The 15,039-nt window shown below is 44.2% G+C and overlaps 1 protein-coding gene across 1 annotated transcript in view; it reads left to right on the top strand.

Annotated features, from left to right (window-relative positions):
- Positions 1-3,637: 3,637 nt before the first annotated feature.
- Positions 3,638-15,039, top strand: part of LOC147421700 (proteasome subunit alpha type-1-B-like) — a 28,895-nt gene continuing 17,493 nt past the window's right edge. The window contains exon 1 of the mRNA XM_086502642.1: positions 3,638-4,081. Coding sequence (XP_086358768.1) covers positions 3,731-4,081 — 351 coding nt within the window. The 5' untranslated portion in view covers positions 3,638-3,730. The remainder of the gene's footprint in view (positions 4,082-15,039) is intronic.

Below are 15,039 nucleotides of genomic sequence, written 5' to 3'. Positions count from 1 at the left end.
CTCATAGAAAGGCTCAAACTCTCTTCCCACCTCGATGCGTGAGCTGAATGCATCAATCTCACAATGCTTCCATGTCTATGGAAGCTCCAAGCTCCAATCTGTCGCCGATGTAGCCATTGCAAAGCTTGCCGAGAAGAGGGAAAATGTTGTACACAGTGGGCTGATCTGTAGAGGAACTGTGGACTGATCTGTGAGCACTAGGAAGCTCCTGAGAGCTCTCCTGCAAGCCTCTGTATGGCTGTCCACAAGCCTCCTCTATTTCTTTGCTCAGATCTGTGACCTCTCCGCCATAGCCGACGAGTTCATCGCGAAGCCGTCCATCTACGGTTTCACACCTGTCACTCTGATACCAATTGAAGGGGATCGGGGAGCACCACAGACGGAGAGTGAGAGACAGAAAGGAGACACACGACACACAGATATGGGTGGGGAGACTCAATGAGTGAGTAGCCCCCTATACACTTATGCTATGTATAGAGTATACAAGTCAGTGGGGCCCAGACTCTGGGCGGCCGGACAAGGCACAGGCGCCTATACCCCAACAGCTTGTACTTCACGACCTACAAGCAGTCTGAGTGATGTATCTCAAAATTGGTGAAGATTTTGAGAAAAATTTCTCCTACAAAGTTGAAGAGGACGAGAAATCAGCTAGGACTCGCGGGAATCAGCTTGAATGAAGACGTTTTGGTAGGCCAAAATAGATATGCAAAAACATGCTGTAGTTTTTGCTCCTTCTCCGCCTATCTCCCCGCTGAGCTCTATTGGTGCTCCCAATCCTTGAGCTCTGATACCAGTTGAAGTGCGCATGAGAGAGCATGTATGTGTATGCAGCAATGGAGAAGAGAGAAGAAGAGAGGAGACACGGGTTTGGGTGGACTCCAAACACAATAGTGTTAGGGTTATGAGTCCTTATTCTTTTATGTAGAATGAATGGTTAGTGTTAGTTCCCGGTTAGTCTCCGACCGCCCAACACTCAGGCGCGGCACATTGGTCTTTACCACCCCAACAACACCAAGGTGTGGGACACTCAAGTTAAAGGCGTTTGAAACCCCTTAAAGTGCAAGGAAAATGTATGACACTAGATATCCAAGTTGTGAACATGGATATGGCGGATTTGATTTTAGGCTAAGAATGGTTACATGGGTTGCATCCTTCATTACACTCTAGCTACGAGCACAATCGTTTGATGTTTTATGCCAATGGTTTGCACGTAATACTATTGGGAGAAAATATCCCTCCCTCAATATTTACTTGTACATTTCCTAGCTTGATTCTGGTAATGGAATAGAGCAAGTTTTCTTTGTTAGTTGTTTTTTCATGTTTTGTCTCCTTCTATTTCAAGTTCTAAGTTTGGTAATGAAATGTCTCTTGCTTCTCTATCTTCTTCCTCTTTAATGGCCAATAACGGTTACCATAAATATGTGATAGTAATGTGTGTGAACACATTTAGGACCGTCGAGGCATTTTTCCCCTCACTAGGAGGTTTTCCCCCTTGTGCATTGTATACACACCCATCGTTCTAGGGCTAAATTATCTTTCATTTTTGCACTAAGCAATACACTCTCTGTTGTGTGCCTTGAGCTTCTTCATCTTGTCCAAGCTGTGTGTGTTTCCTTGCATCCCTATTTCCAACAATTGGTATCAATTCAGGTTGTGTCGTCCTCCCGAGCATAATTATCAGTGTCACCAACACCTGCCTGCTCATTTTCTCCGATTTGGGTGAGCTTTGGTGAGCTTTAGCAAATCGACAAATACTTTGTGAGGGCTCATCAAGCTAGGTTTGCTTAGAATTTCCACTTGGACTCATTTCGGCCTCCGTTTCCATTACAGATAGTATTGCACAGGCAAACATAATCATAAAGTCCTCATAAACCTAACATGGCCTTGAGTGCAATCCCACCACCCAATGAAAACACGACACATGAAGAGACCTATCCAATCGTGAACAATGAAGCTAATGGGCTTTGTTTTTGGAAGCAACTCACCTTGTATTGACAATGTCCTTCTCAAGGGGATCGCATCCAAGATCCTCAACTTGGCCATTCCAGCTGACTCTTGGAAGGTGGATGCAATGGTTGGTGTCTTATAGATCCACCATCTTGCAATTTAAAACAAAATGTGTGGGATAGATAGACCCTAGATCCACTATTTGGCCATACGAACCAAGTCTTGGAAGGTGGGTGCATCCAAGATCCACCACTTGGTCTATCTTGGAAGGTGGAATCAATGGTTGGTGTCTCCTAGATCCACCTTGCAATTATATAGTACCGATGCTTGAGTGAATGCTAGAATTTGAGAGCTTTGTAAATTATCTTTCATTATTAAATTTGGGAAAGAGGTCTCTTAATCATGAATTGCTGTCATACTATTGATTTATATTATTCAAAGGTTTTGTATCCAAATTTAAATTTATTTTTTAAGACTATAATGTTCCTTGTGTTTCCTCTCTCTCTCTCTCTCTCTCTCTCTCTCTCTCTCTCTCTCTCGTTTTAGCCATTGCAATAGATTAAAATGGGTGGCAAAGTATGAGTTTATTTGAGAGCTCCCTTTAGCACTCTATTTCTAGCTTGTCTCTCTCCTCCTTTAATTAGGGCAATAAATGCAAGCAAGTAGCAAAGAAGCTAATGTCAAAGAGCTCTCTCTCTCTCTCTAGCACGCTCTCTTTGTGGCACTCCCTTCTAACTATCTTTTTCTTTTGATCACACAACAAGGCCAAGTGTTTCAAATACAATGTATTGGTACTTTAAGCAGCCTTTCTCTCATCTTGATTCAAATCAACATAAATCACACCACAATAAACACTCTGCCTTTGTCATGGCAAGAAGGAGAGTATGGTGCTCATAGGACCATCCATTTAAGTAATGTTGTTTTATGTATGATGGTTGTTTGTATCTTCATTGACATAAAAGTGGATCGAGCCTGAAACATGTAACTTGGGATGCAATGTGCCAATACAATGCTCCCTCTCTCACTCTTTGGTAAGCTTTATGCTATTGTAATGGTCTTGTGGTCGTGTGATTGACTTGTTAACCCTTCATTCTAAAGCTGGTTCATACCCGTTGTTGCTGGTGCCAAATAGAGAATTCACACTAAACGGTGTTGTTATAACGTTCAAAAATAGGTATGCAGATCAGAGCCCTACCACACTCTCTCTCTCTCTCTCTCTCTCTCTCTCTCTCTCTCTCAAATTGGGAGTTTACCTTAGCAATCATGCAATGGGGGTCTCAATCCAAGCATCCAAGGTCAAAACTTGCCTTGATATACAAATACTTCTTGCATTGTATAATTTTTTATGGTCGATTGAAGCAGTGACCTTTGGGTCGAGTCAAAAAATTGGAATGAGAAGAATTCTTGCTTCAAACCCTTTTGAGAGGTCTCTCTCCCACTCTCGCTTCTTCTTCTCTTTCTCTCTCTCTCTCTCTCTCTCTCTCTCTCTCTCTCTCTCTCATGGAAGCACATTAGAGTGCGACGAGCGGGGGACGGGGGGGGGGGGGGGGGGTGGACTCTTTCTCTCTCCCTCCCATGTTTGTATTTTTTTGGTCTCATAGGTCATTTTGCCCTTTGAAGATGTTTAGAACATTTTATTTCCTCTCTCTCTCTCTCTCTCTCTCTCATGTATGGAAGCACATTAGCGTGCATATGAGGTAAAGAGAGATACGTATGAAGTTTGGTTGCAAGAGCTACAGCAAAGCAGTCGACAGAAGGGCGGGCGCGTAAGAAAGAAGGCAAAATGTTCAGAAACCAGTACGACACAGACGTAACGACATGGAGCCCTGCAGGTCGTCTGCATCAGGTAGAGTACGCCATGGAAGCTGTGAAGCAGGGGAGTGCAGCTATTGGGTTGCGATCCAAAACCCACGTCATTCTAGCCTCTGTTAATAAGGCCACATCTGAGCTCTCATCATACCAGAGAAAGCTCTTCAAGGTGGACGATCACATAGGAATTGCCATGGCTGGCCTTACTGCAGATGGCCGAGTCCTCTCGCGCTACATGAGATCTGAATGTATTAATCACAAATTCATCTACGAATCACCCCTTGCCGTTGGTCGTCTAGTCGTTCAAGTCGCAGACAAAGCACAGGTATGCTGGTGGTTTGAGAGTTGTTTGCATAGCACATTAAGTTTTTGCTATTTTTTTCTAGTTAGGGATCGTAGAATGGTTTACCATTTTGTGCCCTTGCTTGACTGTCTGAAAGGTACTTGCAAATGGGAGTTGTTATAAGCGAGTTACATATGACAGCAGTGAGCTCTTGCCAGGCTCAATCGTGATAAAGTTTGATAAAGATAAAGCAAGCTCCAAAGGAAAAAGCTGACTACAAAATATGTTGCAACAATACTCCTTAGCTTTCTTTAGTCTAGTTTAGATAACCTCACTGTGACCTGCGTTTGTAAACCAGCAGAAAAGCACTCAGCAGGATTAGTACCTATGTGAGGAAGGACCCACAAGTTTTGTGCATGCTCACCAAAGATAGCACTGTAAATAGTTTCCGCTGATTAGTTGAAGGTATCCATACCCTCTTGCATGTCCCGTTCTTGAGGCAGCAATATAGAGAGCCACAAAGCTTACTTTTTTCGTTTTCCTTTCAAATTTGGGGTTATAGTGAATTCTTCACGTGTCATTAGTTGAAGTGCAAGTAGGTTGGCCCATACTTCTCTTGCCTAACAGTTATGGCCTCCAAAAGCATACTTAACAGTCATTATTTGTACCCTTAGTCTGATTTATGATTGTCTATTATCTTCAAGCTGGTAACAATTATTTTCTGAACGACACACAGCTTGGAAACTATAGGCTTATGACGTTAGCTCTTATACTGATAGATACAATCACAACTTCCAAAAAATGCAAGTAGAGTTTGTTTGTGCAAAATTGTCAACTTAAAGTCGTGAACAAAATCTACCAAATTACAAAAGGTAATTTGATACTTGGATGGATCAATGATGAAGATTGAGTGTGATTCACCTTAGACTGTTTTAAATAAACCTTTTAAGGTGTTCTTACCAACAAGTTCATGGGCAATTATAAAATGATTGCGGTAAGGTTGTTCAAAATCAAGGTTGGCTCTTTTCAGGACGATATGCACTTCAATTGACTAACTACAACTTTTTGTCTGCACTTCTATTTGCAAAGAATGTTATGGGAAACCAGCAAGGGTAGTTGACATTGTTAATTGCATTCCCCATTTTTCCTGCATTATGCACACATGGGCGTGACATGGAGGAGTGTAAGAGTGTGTGGCTTTCGTTGTGGTCTTCAAGCAGGCTTTTGCAAGCATTTGCTCATGTAGGGTAAGGCTTAAGCCGTTGATGTAGTGCCAGCTTGCACTGTAGTTATGTTTTTTTGATGTGTTGTTTGAGTGAGTAGTAAGTGAAGAGGTTTTTGCAGGTGTTGGGTCGTTGGGTCTCTTCTCCTTCTTTGATCTGCGTTTGTGCATTCACCTTGCATTCTCTACCCATAGTTGTGTTGAGGCAGCTGTCCATCTGTGCAAATATTGCACATGGTTGTGTGTGGAACCAACATTGATCATCTTCAACACTGTCATGTGTCATCTTTTAATCATCTTCTCATTTTTGGTGCCTCAATTGGAGTTGTGCTGTATTAACTACGATTAGTTTTGTGGACTGTTATGGCAGCTTGGTGACAGTTTGCATGTAGGCAGATATGGTTGTGATGTCTCTACAAATTGAGAGAGATGTACTGCAATTGTGGCCTTTTTAAGTTCAATCTCATGGTCCTTTGGGTTGGTGTCTGCTTGTAATTTCGGAGGATATTACATCTGATAGAGTTTCTTGAAGAGCAGCAAGATCAAACACACCTGGGTAGCATAGCTTTTGCCTAACAACATTACCCCATTTAAAAAAAGCAGGGCTCAGTCATGACATCATGTTGATTGTGATTTACCCTTCACACTTTTTACCGAAATGAAGTGTAAACATGCACATTGAAACACGATCTCTTTTACACCTAAAAGTTGATGAAGCATGACTTTTAGGTGACGAGGCATGACATGTGCATGTAAAGGTTGACATTGTGTCAACTTACATACGGATTCTCTTTAGCCACATAATTAGCTACCATTCCTTCTACATTTGGGATCAACCTAGCATTTTGTTACCCCTGCGTTTTCTTCACTGTTTTCATTCATGTTTCCCTTTACGTTCTCTAGAGCGTTTTCCTCTGTGTTTTCCACTGCGTTTTTTGGTGTTGAGAGATTGTAGCCCTCGTAGACTCGGGCACTTTTGTGGGGCTACTTGTTGTTTGTGCTTGCGGCTTTGCATATCGCTTACCCACTTGTCCTAAGCGGACTGAAACGACCAAATCAACATGGCCTTAAGCCTATTTAGATTGGCCAACCCTAAGCGGCTTTACACGGCCAATTGCAAGCGGCCAAACCAAAAGCCGCTAACCCTAAGCGATCAGTTTTAAGTGGATTGAAATGGCCAAACCAACACAGCCCTAAGCCGGTTTAGAGCGTCCACCCCTTAACATCTTTACATGGCCAACCCTAAGTGGCTTTACGCGACCAACTCCTAGCAGCCAAACCAAAAGCTACTAACCCTAAGTGGATTGAAACGACCAAACCAACGTGGCCCTGAGCTAGTTTAGAGGGCCAACTCTAAGCGGCTTTACACAACCAACCTTAAGCGGCTAAACCAAAAGCCACTAACTGTCACGACGACGTGGCAATTGCTAACTTTAGTTGTTGGTTTCTTTCCAATGATTTTTATTTTATTTTTGAGACCCTCTTGGTGAAGTTGCAAATGGTTGGACATTGTATGGCCAATGTGAACGGTAGTTTCACCCGCAGACGGGAAGTGGGTCGGCACCGGAATTCGTATAGTAAGAGGGTGTCTAGGCTCAGTTCAAGATCATGTAGGTCCCCCCATCGCACTTAGTAAGTTGGCGGATACTAGGAAGTGAACTCAATAAAGGCATAAAGTCAAGGTGGGATCACCAACAGAAAGTATCCAACAGTTGGGCCACATTGCACTTTTGGATGCGGTCCCAATGAGAATAGATGGTTAGATGACCAGTGGGAGCCCAACGGAAGCATCTCCTAAAAGTTAGGAAACTGCTATTTTGGGCCGTGAAATGTGTTCGCGTCATTACCTTTGGAATGACAAAAGGGAACATTTGACAACTTTGGCGTGAAGTCAACTGGACAACCAATCGGGAGATTTTTAGGCGGCAACCCCGAAACAGGAAAATGCTTGTAATTGCGCCAAGTGGCATATTTTTGTGCACTTTCCTCTTGCAGAAATTTGGGCGTTGAATTTTGTAGCTGGAAGGGCTCATTTGTGAAACCTGTCTCACAAGTTAAGAGCTATGGAGTGCTTCCTTTCCACTCTTTGTACAATGTGGTGCTAGGAGTGATGACCTGCACACTACACACTGCTCTCTCTCCCCTACGTGCAGTTATGTGATGCCCCACAAGAGGGCTCTTCATTTGACTGATGTACAGCTGTGTGGTTTCATGCTTTTGTGCTGAGGCAAGAGCCTCCTTGAGCAGGAACAAGAGTAGCTAACTCCCATTCCAAAAGCAAGCACCGGTGAGGGTGATAACCTCACCGTATAGGTGCAATTTCAGCGCTGGTTATGCGCTGTATTTTGACTGTTTTTCAGCCATACGAACGTTAGAACCATTGGGAACAGTGCCCCATTGACAGAGGACAGCTCGAGACTGTTTAGGGTTGAAACAGGGCAAAAACCAGTAAATACAGTGAGCTGAATTTATTGTTTTTGGGCAGAAATCAGAGGGTTTATGCTACTGGAATTAAGTTCCAGTAGGGGAATAGGTTTCGCGCAATTTTTGGGGTTGGTATACTGTCGAAATTTGGCCTAAACAGGTGGTATCTAGCTGGATATAGGTAAAGAATTCCCAGGACTCTACTTTGTAATTTACACTCTCAAAGAATAAAGAAATACCGAAAGGGGCGCCAATTTCGGTGCCTACAGGTTGTCGGTGTCTGCTCGGAGCATTCTAGCTTCCGAGCCGTGTGTGTACTTAAGTGTTAATTCCCGTCGTAGGTTCCTTTTGCAAAGTACTCTCTCTCTCTCTCTCTTTGTTTCTCTCTATGTGTGTGTCTAAACTAAAGAATTTCAGGTGAAAGCCAAAGCCTACTGCCCTACGGCCCGGTTTCAAGGTTCCATCGCCGAGATATCAATTACTTTTTCCTCAAAGAGTGAGCCTCGGTTCTTTTGGGTAAAGACAAAGTACAGGAACGCGGGATTACACTATGGCCGACAAAGGGAAGGACATTATGGACGAGGGTTCCTCTTCGAAGAACAAACAGGAAACCCCTATGGTGTTTGAGATTCTCACGATCACGTCAGTCTGTACCTCGTGTTGATGTAAATGTCCCTCCAGTAGTACAGGGCTTTATGACTGGGCAACTTGATGATGATGCGTTCAGGACTTAGTTAGTTGCCGCAGTGAATGGATTACACTATGGCCGACAAAGGGAAGGGCATTATGGACGAGGGTTCCTCTTCGAAGAACAAACAGGAAACCCCTATGGTGTTTGAGATTCTCACGGTCACGTCAGTCTGTACCTCGTGTTGATGTAAATGTCCCTCCAGTAGTACAGGGCTTTATGACTGGGCAACTTGATGATGATGCGTTCAGGACTCAGTTAGTTGCCGCAGTGAATGTGTTTTTGCAGCTGGTGCAGAACCCAAGGTTTATGGAGTTCTTGCAAGCGCCACCAGTGCTACAACAAAATAGGCAACCTACACTGTGTACAGAGATTGTTGAGGCTTAAGCCCAAGTACTTCATGCGTCTCAGCAGGATAGGGAACACTCGCATGTTGCGGAGTCGAGGGATTCAAAACAGGTTCCTCCCGTCCTTGAACAGGTGGTTAGAACGCCTATTCCACAGGCTATGCTAGTTCAGCCCGCCACCTTTCAGAGCACGCATGCTGTCTTGAATGGACAGGGAACTTGATACCAGGCAATGCACCCAGTTTTCCACTACCCACGGTACATCCTGGGTATTTCGGGGGTGGATTTGTGTTCCAAAGTATGGCTGGTTATGTGCCTAGAAGTTAGCCGTACATGCCAGGAACAATGTTTGGGGGTATGCAAGGCATGATGCCAAACCCCATCGGCATGCAGCAAGGTTTTCAATGCGACCAAGGCCAGTTTGGGGTGCCACAGGGTCATTTTGGCATGGCTGGTTTTTCTGGAAAGCAGCCAGATATGGCACCTCTGACGCAAAATGTTAATGGCCAAGATGTGCAGATGCCTACTACAGTGCCCATGTTGCAGACTATTCCTTATGACAATTTTAGGGCACTGGAAAAGCAGAAAGCTTACAAAGAAGGTGGTGCAATTGTGAAGTTCAGCACTTTCAGTGGCTTCAAGGATAAAGCAAAGGCGCTCACTTTCCTCCAGCAGTTTGATACAGCTTATGCAGGAGGGAATTCCGAATTTTACAGAGGCCTCTAAGGTCGAGAAAGCTGCCACTTTCTTGAAGGTCAATGCGCTTACATGGTGGAGGACATTGTTAATGCAAGGACAGACACCCGCCACATGGGTCTACTTCAAGCAAATGTTTGCATTTGCTTGGCTGTCAAATGAGTTTAAAGCCGACGTCATGACAGATTGGCACCATCTTACTTCGGCTACATGCAAGAGCTTGCTGGAGTACAATCGGAGGTTTTGTAAAGCGTTACTCTCATGGAGGTTGTGGGCTGCATAGAGGGCTTTGCGACTACTGTACTAAGAACAGAGTGGGTACCCTCACCCAGCTCATGGACGTTGTTGACACTAGTCTTGCTTTGTTGAAAGGAGAGGATAGTGGGTTTCCGAGCAACGAGAAAGGAGGGCAGCAAAAGAAAAATTCAGCGAAGAAGCCCTTTGTGAAAACAACTCCTGAAGCGTCACAGGGGTCGAAAAAGGCCACCAAAGACAAGGATTCAGTCGGGACTACTGGAGTGCAGGCAAAGAAACAAAAAAGGAAGTCTTTTGTCTGCAAGTCGCTCAAGGAAAAGAAGGTCCTAATGGCTGAAAATAAATGCTTTATATGCGAGCAGCCTCGTCACCTTGCTACCAATTGTCCACAAAGGAAAAGACCAGTTGACTCAGATGATAAAGAGGACTAGAAAGGCAAGAAGCCTAAACCCATGGTAGGTTTGGTGCGAGCTATGGTGGGTGATAGGCCCAGTACAGATGCCGGCGAGTTATGCAGGGCATGGGGTAAAGTTAGAGATCAGACGGCACTCATCTTCTTTGATCCAGGTGCCAAAGCAAACTTTATCTCACCAGGGTTAGCTATGAAGCTGGGAGGGTTGGCATGTCCTCGCCACTCAGAGTGTGTTACTCCCATTATTGGAAAGCTTTTAGTCATATGTAGACACAGAAGAATTTTATAACATGCCATTGGAAGGGTGCGATGCGCTACTCGGAATTCAGTGGATGTTCAGAGTGCATGGGGTGCTGGATGCCTTCGGCAAGACGATCACCCTTCAACATAGGGACAAAACTCATGTTTTGGATGTAAAGCTCAAAGGGGAGTTTGTCCCTATTGTATCTGCTATTGCTATCACTTTTGTTATAAAGAATCATCTTTCTGTGTACTTGATTTTTGCACGTGATGTCTCAGGTAATGATCAATCAAATTTATCTGTGTTAGATAAAGAAAGGTCAGCATTTTTGCCAAAGTTTAGTGATTGTTTTTCTGATTCATTACCGTCGCAATTGCCGCCAGAGAGACCTCAGGACCATCGGATAGATTTGGTGCCAGGGTGTAGCCCACCAAATAGACCTCCCTACAGGGTTAGCGTGGCGCAACAGAAAGAGATTATGGGCCAGGTTGAGGAGTTATTAGAGAAGGGGCTGATTCAGCCTAGTTCTTCACCCTTTTGCTACCCAGTGCTCCTAGTGCAGAAGAAGGATGGCTCATGGCGCATGTGTATTGATTACCGTGCGTTGAATTAGAATACCATCAAGAATAGGTTTCCTATTCCTATAATTGATGATATTCTCGACCGTTTAGAGGATGCTGCAATTTTCAGCAGGATAGACCTTAAGAGTGGGTACCATCAGATTCGTATAAGGCTAGAGAGTGTGCACAAGACCGCGTTTAGATCGACATTTGGTCTTTATGAGTTTCTAGTGATGCCGTTTGGGCTAACAAATGCTCCTGCCACGTTCAATAGAATGATGGACTGGATTTTCCGCTTGAATCAACAGTTTGTTGGGACGTTCTTCGATGACATTATAGTCTATTCGAAGAATGAAGAGGAGCATAGGCGTCACTTGACCATTGTGTTCGAAGAGCTGCGCAGTCACAGGCTACTTGTCAATCCTAAGAAAAGTGAATTCTTCCTGGAAGAGATCCACTTTCTTGGTTACATAGTCTCAAAGGATGGTGTTAGAATGGATCTCACAAAGGTCGAAGCTATTAAGACATGGCCAGACTTGAAGATTGTGCACGATGTCAAAAGCTTCTTGGGATTGTGTTCCTACTATAGAAGGTTTATCAGAAATTTTGTAGAGATAGCATCACCTCTTCACGCTTTGCAAAAGAAAGAGGTCACTTTCAGATGGACCCAAAAAAAGATTTCAACTTTTAGTCTCTTAAAGAAAAAGTTGACTTCGGATCCAATAATTGTTTTGCGAGATCTCAGGAAGTTATTTGTGGTCCAGTGTGACGCATGTGGCAGTAGCATCGGAGCAGTGCTAATGCAAGATGGACGGGTAGTAGCTTATGAAAGCTGAATTTTGCAAGGGCCAGAGAAGACTATGCAAGTCTATGAGAGAGAGCTCTTGGCCGTGATTCATGCGCTTTCTAGCTGGAAGCACTACCTCTTAGGTGCTGATTTTGTTGTCCAGACAGATCATTAGACCTTGCGATACTTCTTGACACAGTCAAAGTTATCCAAAAAGCATATGCGATGGGCAAACATTCTTTCTATGTTCCACTTTCAGATTATGCATGTGGAAGGCAAGACGAATGTTGTGGCTGATGCGTTATCAAGGAAGCCATAAATTTCAGTTGTGTCAATTCCTTATCATCATGAGTTAGATGACATGAAGGAACATTATGCTACTGATGAAGACTTTGCAAGGATCTTTGAACAGTTGCAAGAGGGGCAACATCATGATCACTACCTCCTCAGAGATGGTTTTATGATGATGTATGGCAGACTTTGTGTCACCTGGCCATTGCGACATAAGGTCATGGAAGAGAGTCATGTCCCACCGTATGCAGGGCATCGTCGTATTGATGCGACAGTTAAAGCGATAGAGACATTCTTCTATTGGCCTACCTTGAGGAGAGATGTGGATGCCTTTGTGCGAGCATGCATAATTTGCCAAAAGGTCAAGTTTGACAGGTAAAAGGCACTTGGGTTGTTACAACCACTACCGATTCCGGATAAGCCATGGGAAAGCATTGTTATGGACTTTATTTTTGATCTTCCAAGAATGCCAACAGGGAATGATGGTATATGGACCATTATCTGTAGGTTCAGCAAGCAGGCCCATTTTATCCCTGTTAGGAAGAAGATAAAATCTGATCAGATGGCACGCTTGTTCATGTACAATGTGTTTAAGGTATGCCACAATCGATTGTCAGTGATTGTGATCCTCGCATAACCAGCTTGTTCTGGACAGGATTGTTTGAGAACATGGGCACTACCCTCAAGTTCTCGTCTTCGTTTCATCCACAAATTGATGGACAGTCAGAAGAGGCTAATTCTACTGTCTTAGTGTCACGTGACACATGCCAACCCTACGTGTCCGTGGACAAGCTACAACATAGCAAGGGTTCAGTTCAGTCCAGTCAAGTTAGACTTCTCAGTAGTACCCCCCCCTCATGACCCCCCATCGCCATACCTCCCACTCTTCTTGGCGTTTTTGTCCAGAATCAGCCATCGCTAGATCAGCCCATTTCTTGGCGTTTGTGACCCCTTCAGGCAGCCCCCAAAGCCCAACGTTTTTGGGATTGCAAAGCATCAACAGAATCAGCGTTTTGACATCAGCAATATTCAGCCAAGCTAGCGTTTTTGCTGGCGTTTTTGCCTTGCTGCAGCGTTTTGACTTTCAGCCCCAACCTGCCACAGATACACAACATTTTCAGCCTTTAGCAAGTTAGCAGATACATCCCAAATCGGTTGCAGAAGTTCCCCCATCTTTAGCCCAAGAAAACGCAGCCAAAACAGTCATTTTCAGCCACCAAAACAGTCCCGAAATTCAGCGAATAGAAGAAGTCAGATTTCAGCCATCAAGTCGTCATCGTCGTCTTCACCGTCGTCGTCATCGGCATAGTCCCATTGCATCAGTCCATTGCATACGCATTGTACACCTTGTGCAATCAAAGAATAGACCACTCTCGCCGACGAGTGGGGCCTTTGGAGGAGGGTTTTACAACCTCTTGGTGTCGTATCTCCTCTCTCTCCTTCTCTCAGTCTCATTCACTTGCACGCACAATATCCACTCACTTTGTTCGTGATCATAGCACTCTCCATAAGACGGAAAGCTCTCTCTTTCCCAAAGAACTAAAAGGAACCTTGAGCAATAAAGATCACTAATCTTGAGAAAATACAACATTCATTCCGTTGCACCTTACATTGGTATCAGAGCTTTGGAAGTGTTCTGCATTACTCAAGGAAAGAACCACAAGAACCACAAGAATTTTTTTTTTGCTTGTTGCGATCGCACGAACCCAAGTTTACTTGGGTGTGGCAATTCCTAATCGTGTTTTGTTGAAGAGTGAAAGGATTCCCAAGAAAGAAGGGCTTGTCCAGCCTCCCCTTGTGTCTCTTTTCACTCATTGAGAGCGGACCGTGCACTTAGCGGCTGGCCAATCGACGTGAGGTGGGAAAAAGCAACCTTGGTGTGAGCCCAAGGCCGCCAAGGGGTGCGCCCACAGAAAGGAGTAGAACTGGGGTGAAGAGAAGATTCTTCTCCAACGCCATTTGCAAGCGAAAGAAAACCTCAAGAACCTCAAGAACCCAAGATCCCCAAGAACCCAAGTTCCTCGTGAACTTAAGAACCCAAGACCCCCAAGAACCCACGTTCCTCGTGAACTTAAGAACCCAAGACCCGCAAGAACCCAAGTTCCTCGTGGACTTAAGAACCCAAGACCCCAAGAACCCACAAGAACCCACAAGAACCCACGATTGCAGAATGATCATCACTCGAAGCGGAATGGATACTTCGCTTGGAGGTGATGAGCATGAAGTGCTAAAAATCTGTTGTTTTCTATTGGCACGTGGTGCCCGTCTTGTGACAGGGATGATCTGTTGTCTACCGTCGTCGTGAATCTGCAAGTGCAAAAACGTTGGCTGATCTGATACAAAAACGCTAGGCCTTTTGCAATGCTGAAAACGCTAGAGTTGTCGTCGAGTCGGTCTTGCTAAGAAGTTACCTGTTGAGCAAGGTGCTACTGCTGCCTCTTCTGCCAAAAAGTGCTAGTGCTAGGTTTCTACTTATACAAACTTAGTAAATTTGCCCTACCTACTTTCCAACAAAAGTCACTTTAAAAATAATAAGTGAAAAATGTCAAAAATAGTGAAAATAGGTCTATGCACTGTAAAAATGCTCTTGATGGGTTCTGATGGGAATCTGATGATCATGCTATGTGCAACCAAAGGGTATGCATCTAAATTATGTGTTTGGACATGCACGGTCTGCGAACAGACTCACAAAAGTGCCAGATCACTTCCTATTCTAGACTGACTTGACTGAACTGAACCCTGGTCATGCTATAGCTTGTCCACGGACACATAGGGTTGGGTGTGTCATGTGACATGCAAAGTGGATGGAAGAGAATGAACTGTCAGAGTCACCAAATGTATTGCAAGCTTTACCTTGAAGCCTTTTGGTTACAACCTACTTATGCCCCAACCCAACGTGTGCAAAGGAGGGGTAATGATAGGGCTAGTACATCAAATGTACATATGAATTCAGTGTAATAGATGGAAATGACAAAAGTATGAAGGTCTCATTAAGTCATTTGTATCTATGTGTTACGACCTTTCTTGCGGATACTTGCGGATACATGCAATGATAAAAGAGTCCTAACAGCACAAGA

Source organism: Adiantum capillus-veneris, chromosome 27, assembly GCF_014529385.1.
Source record: "Adiantum capillus-veneris isolate H3 chromosome 27, ASM1452938v2, whole genome shotgun sequence".
Lineage (NCBI taxonomy): Eukaryota > Viridiplantae > Streptophyta > Polypodiopsida > Polypodiales > Pteridaceae > Adiantum > Adiantum capillus-veneris.
Note: the sequence above shows the minus strand (reverse complement) of the source record. Positions and strands in the feature narration are given on the sequence as shown.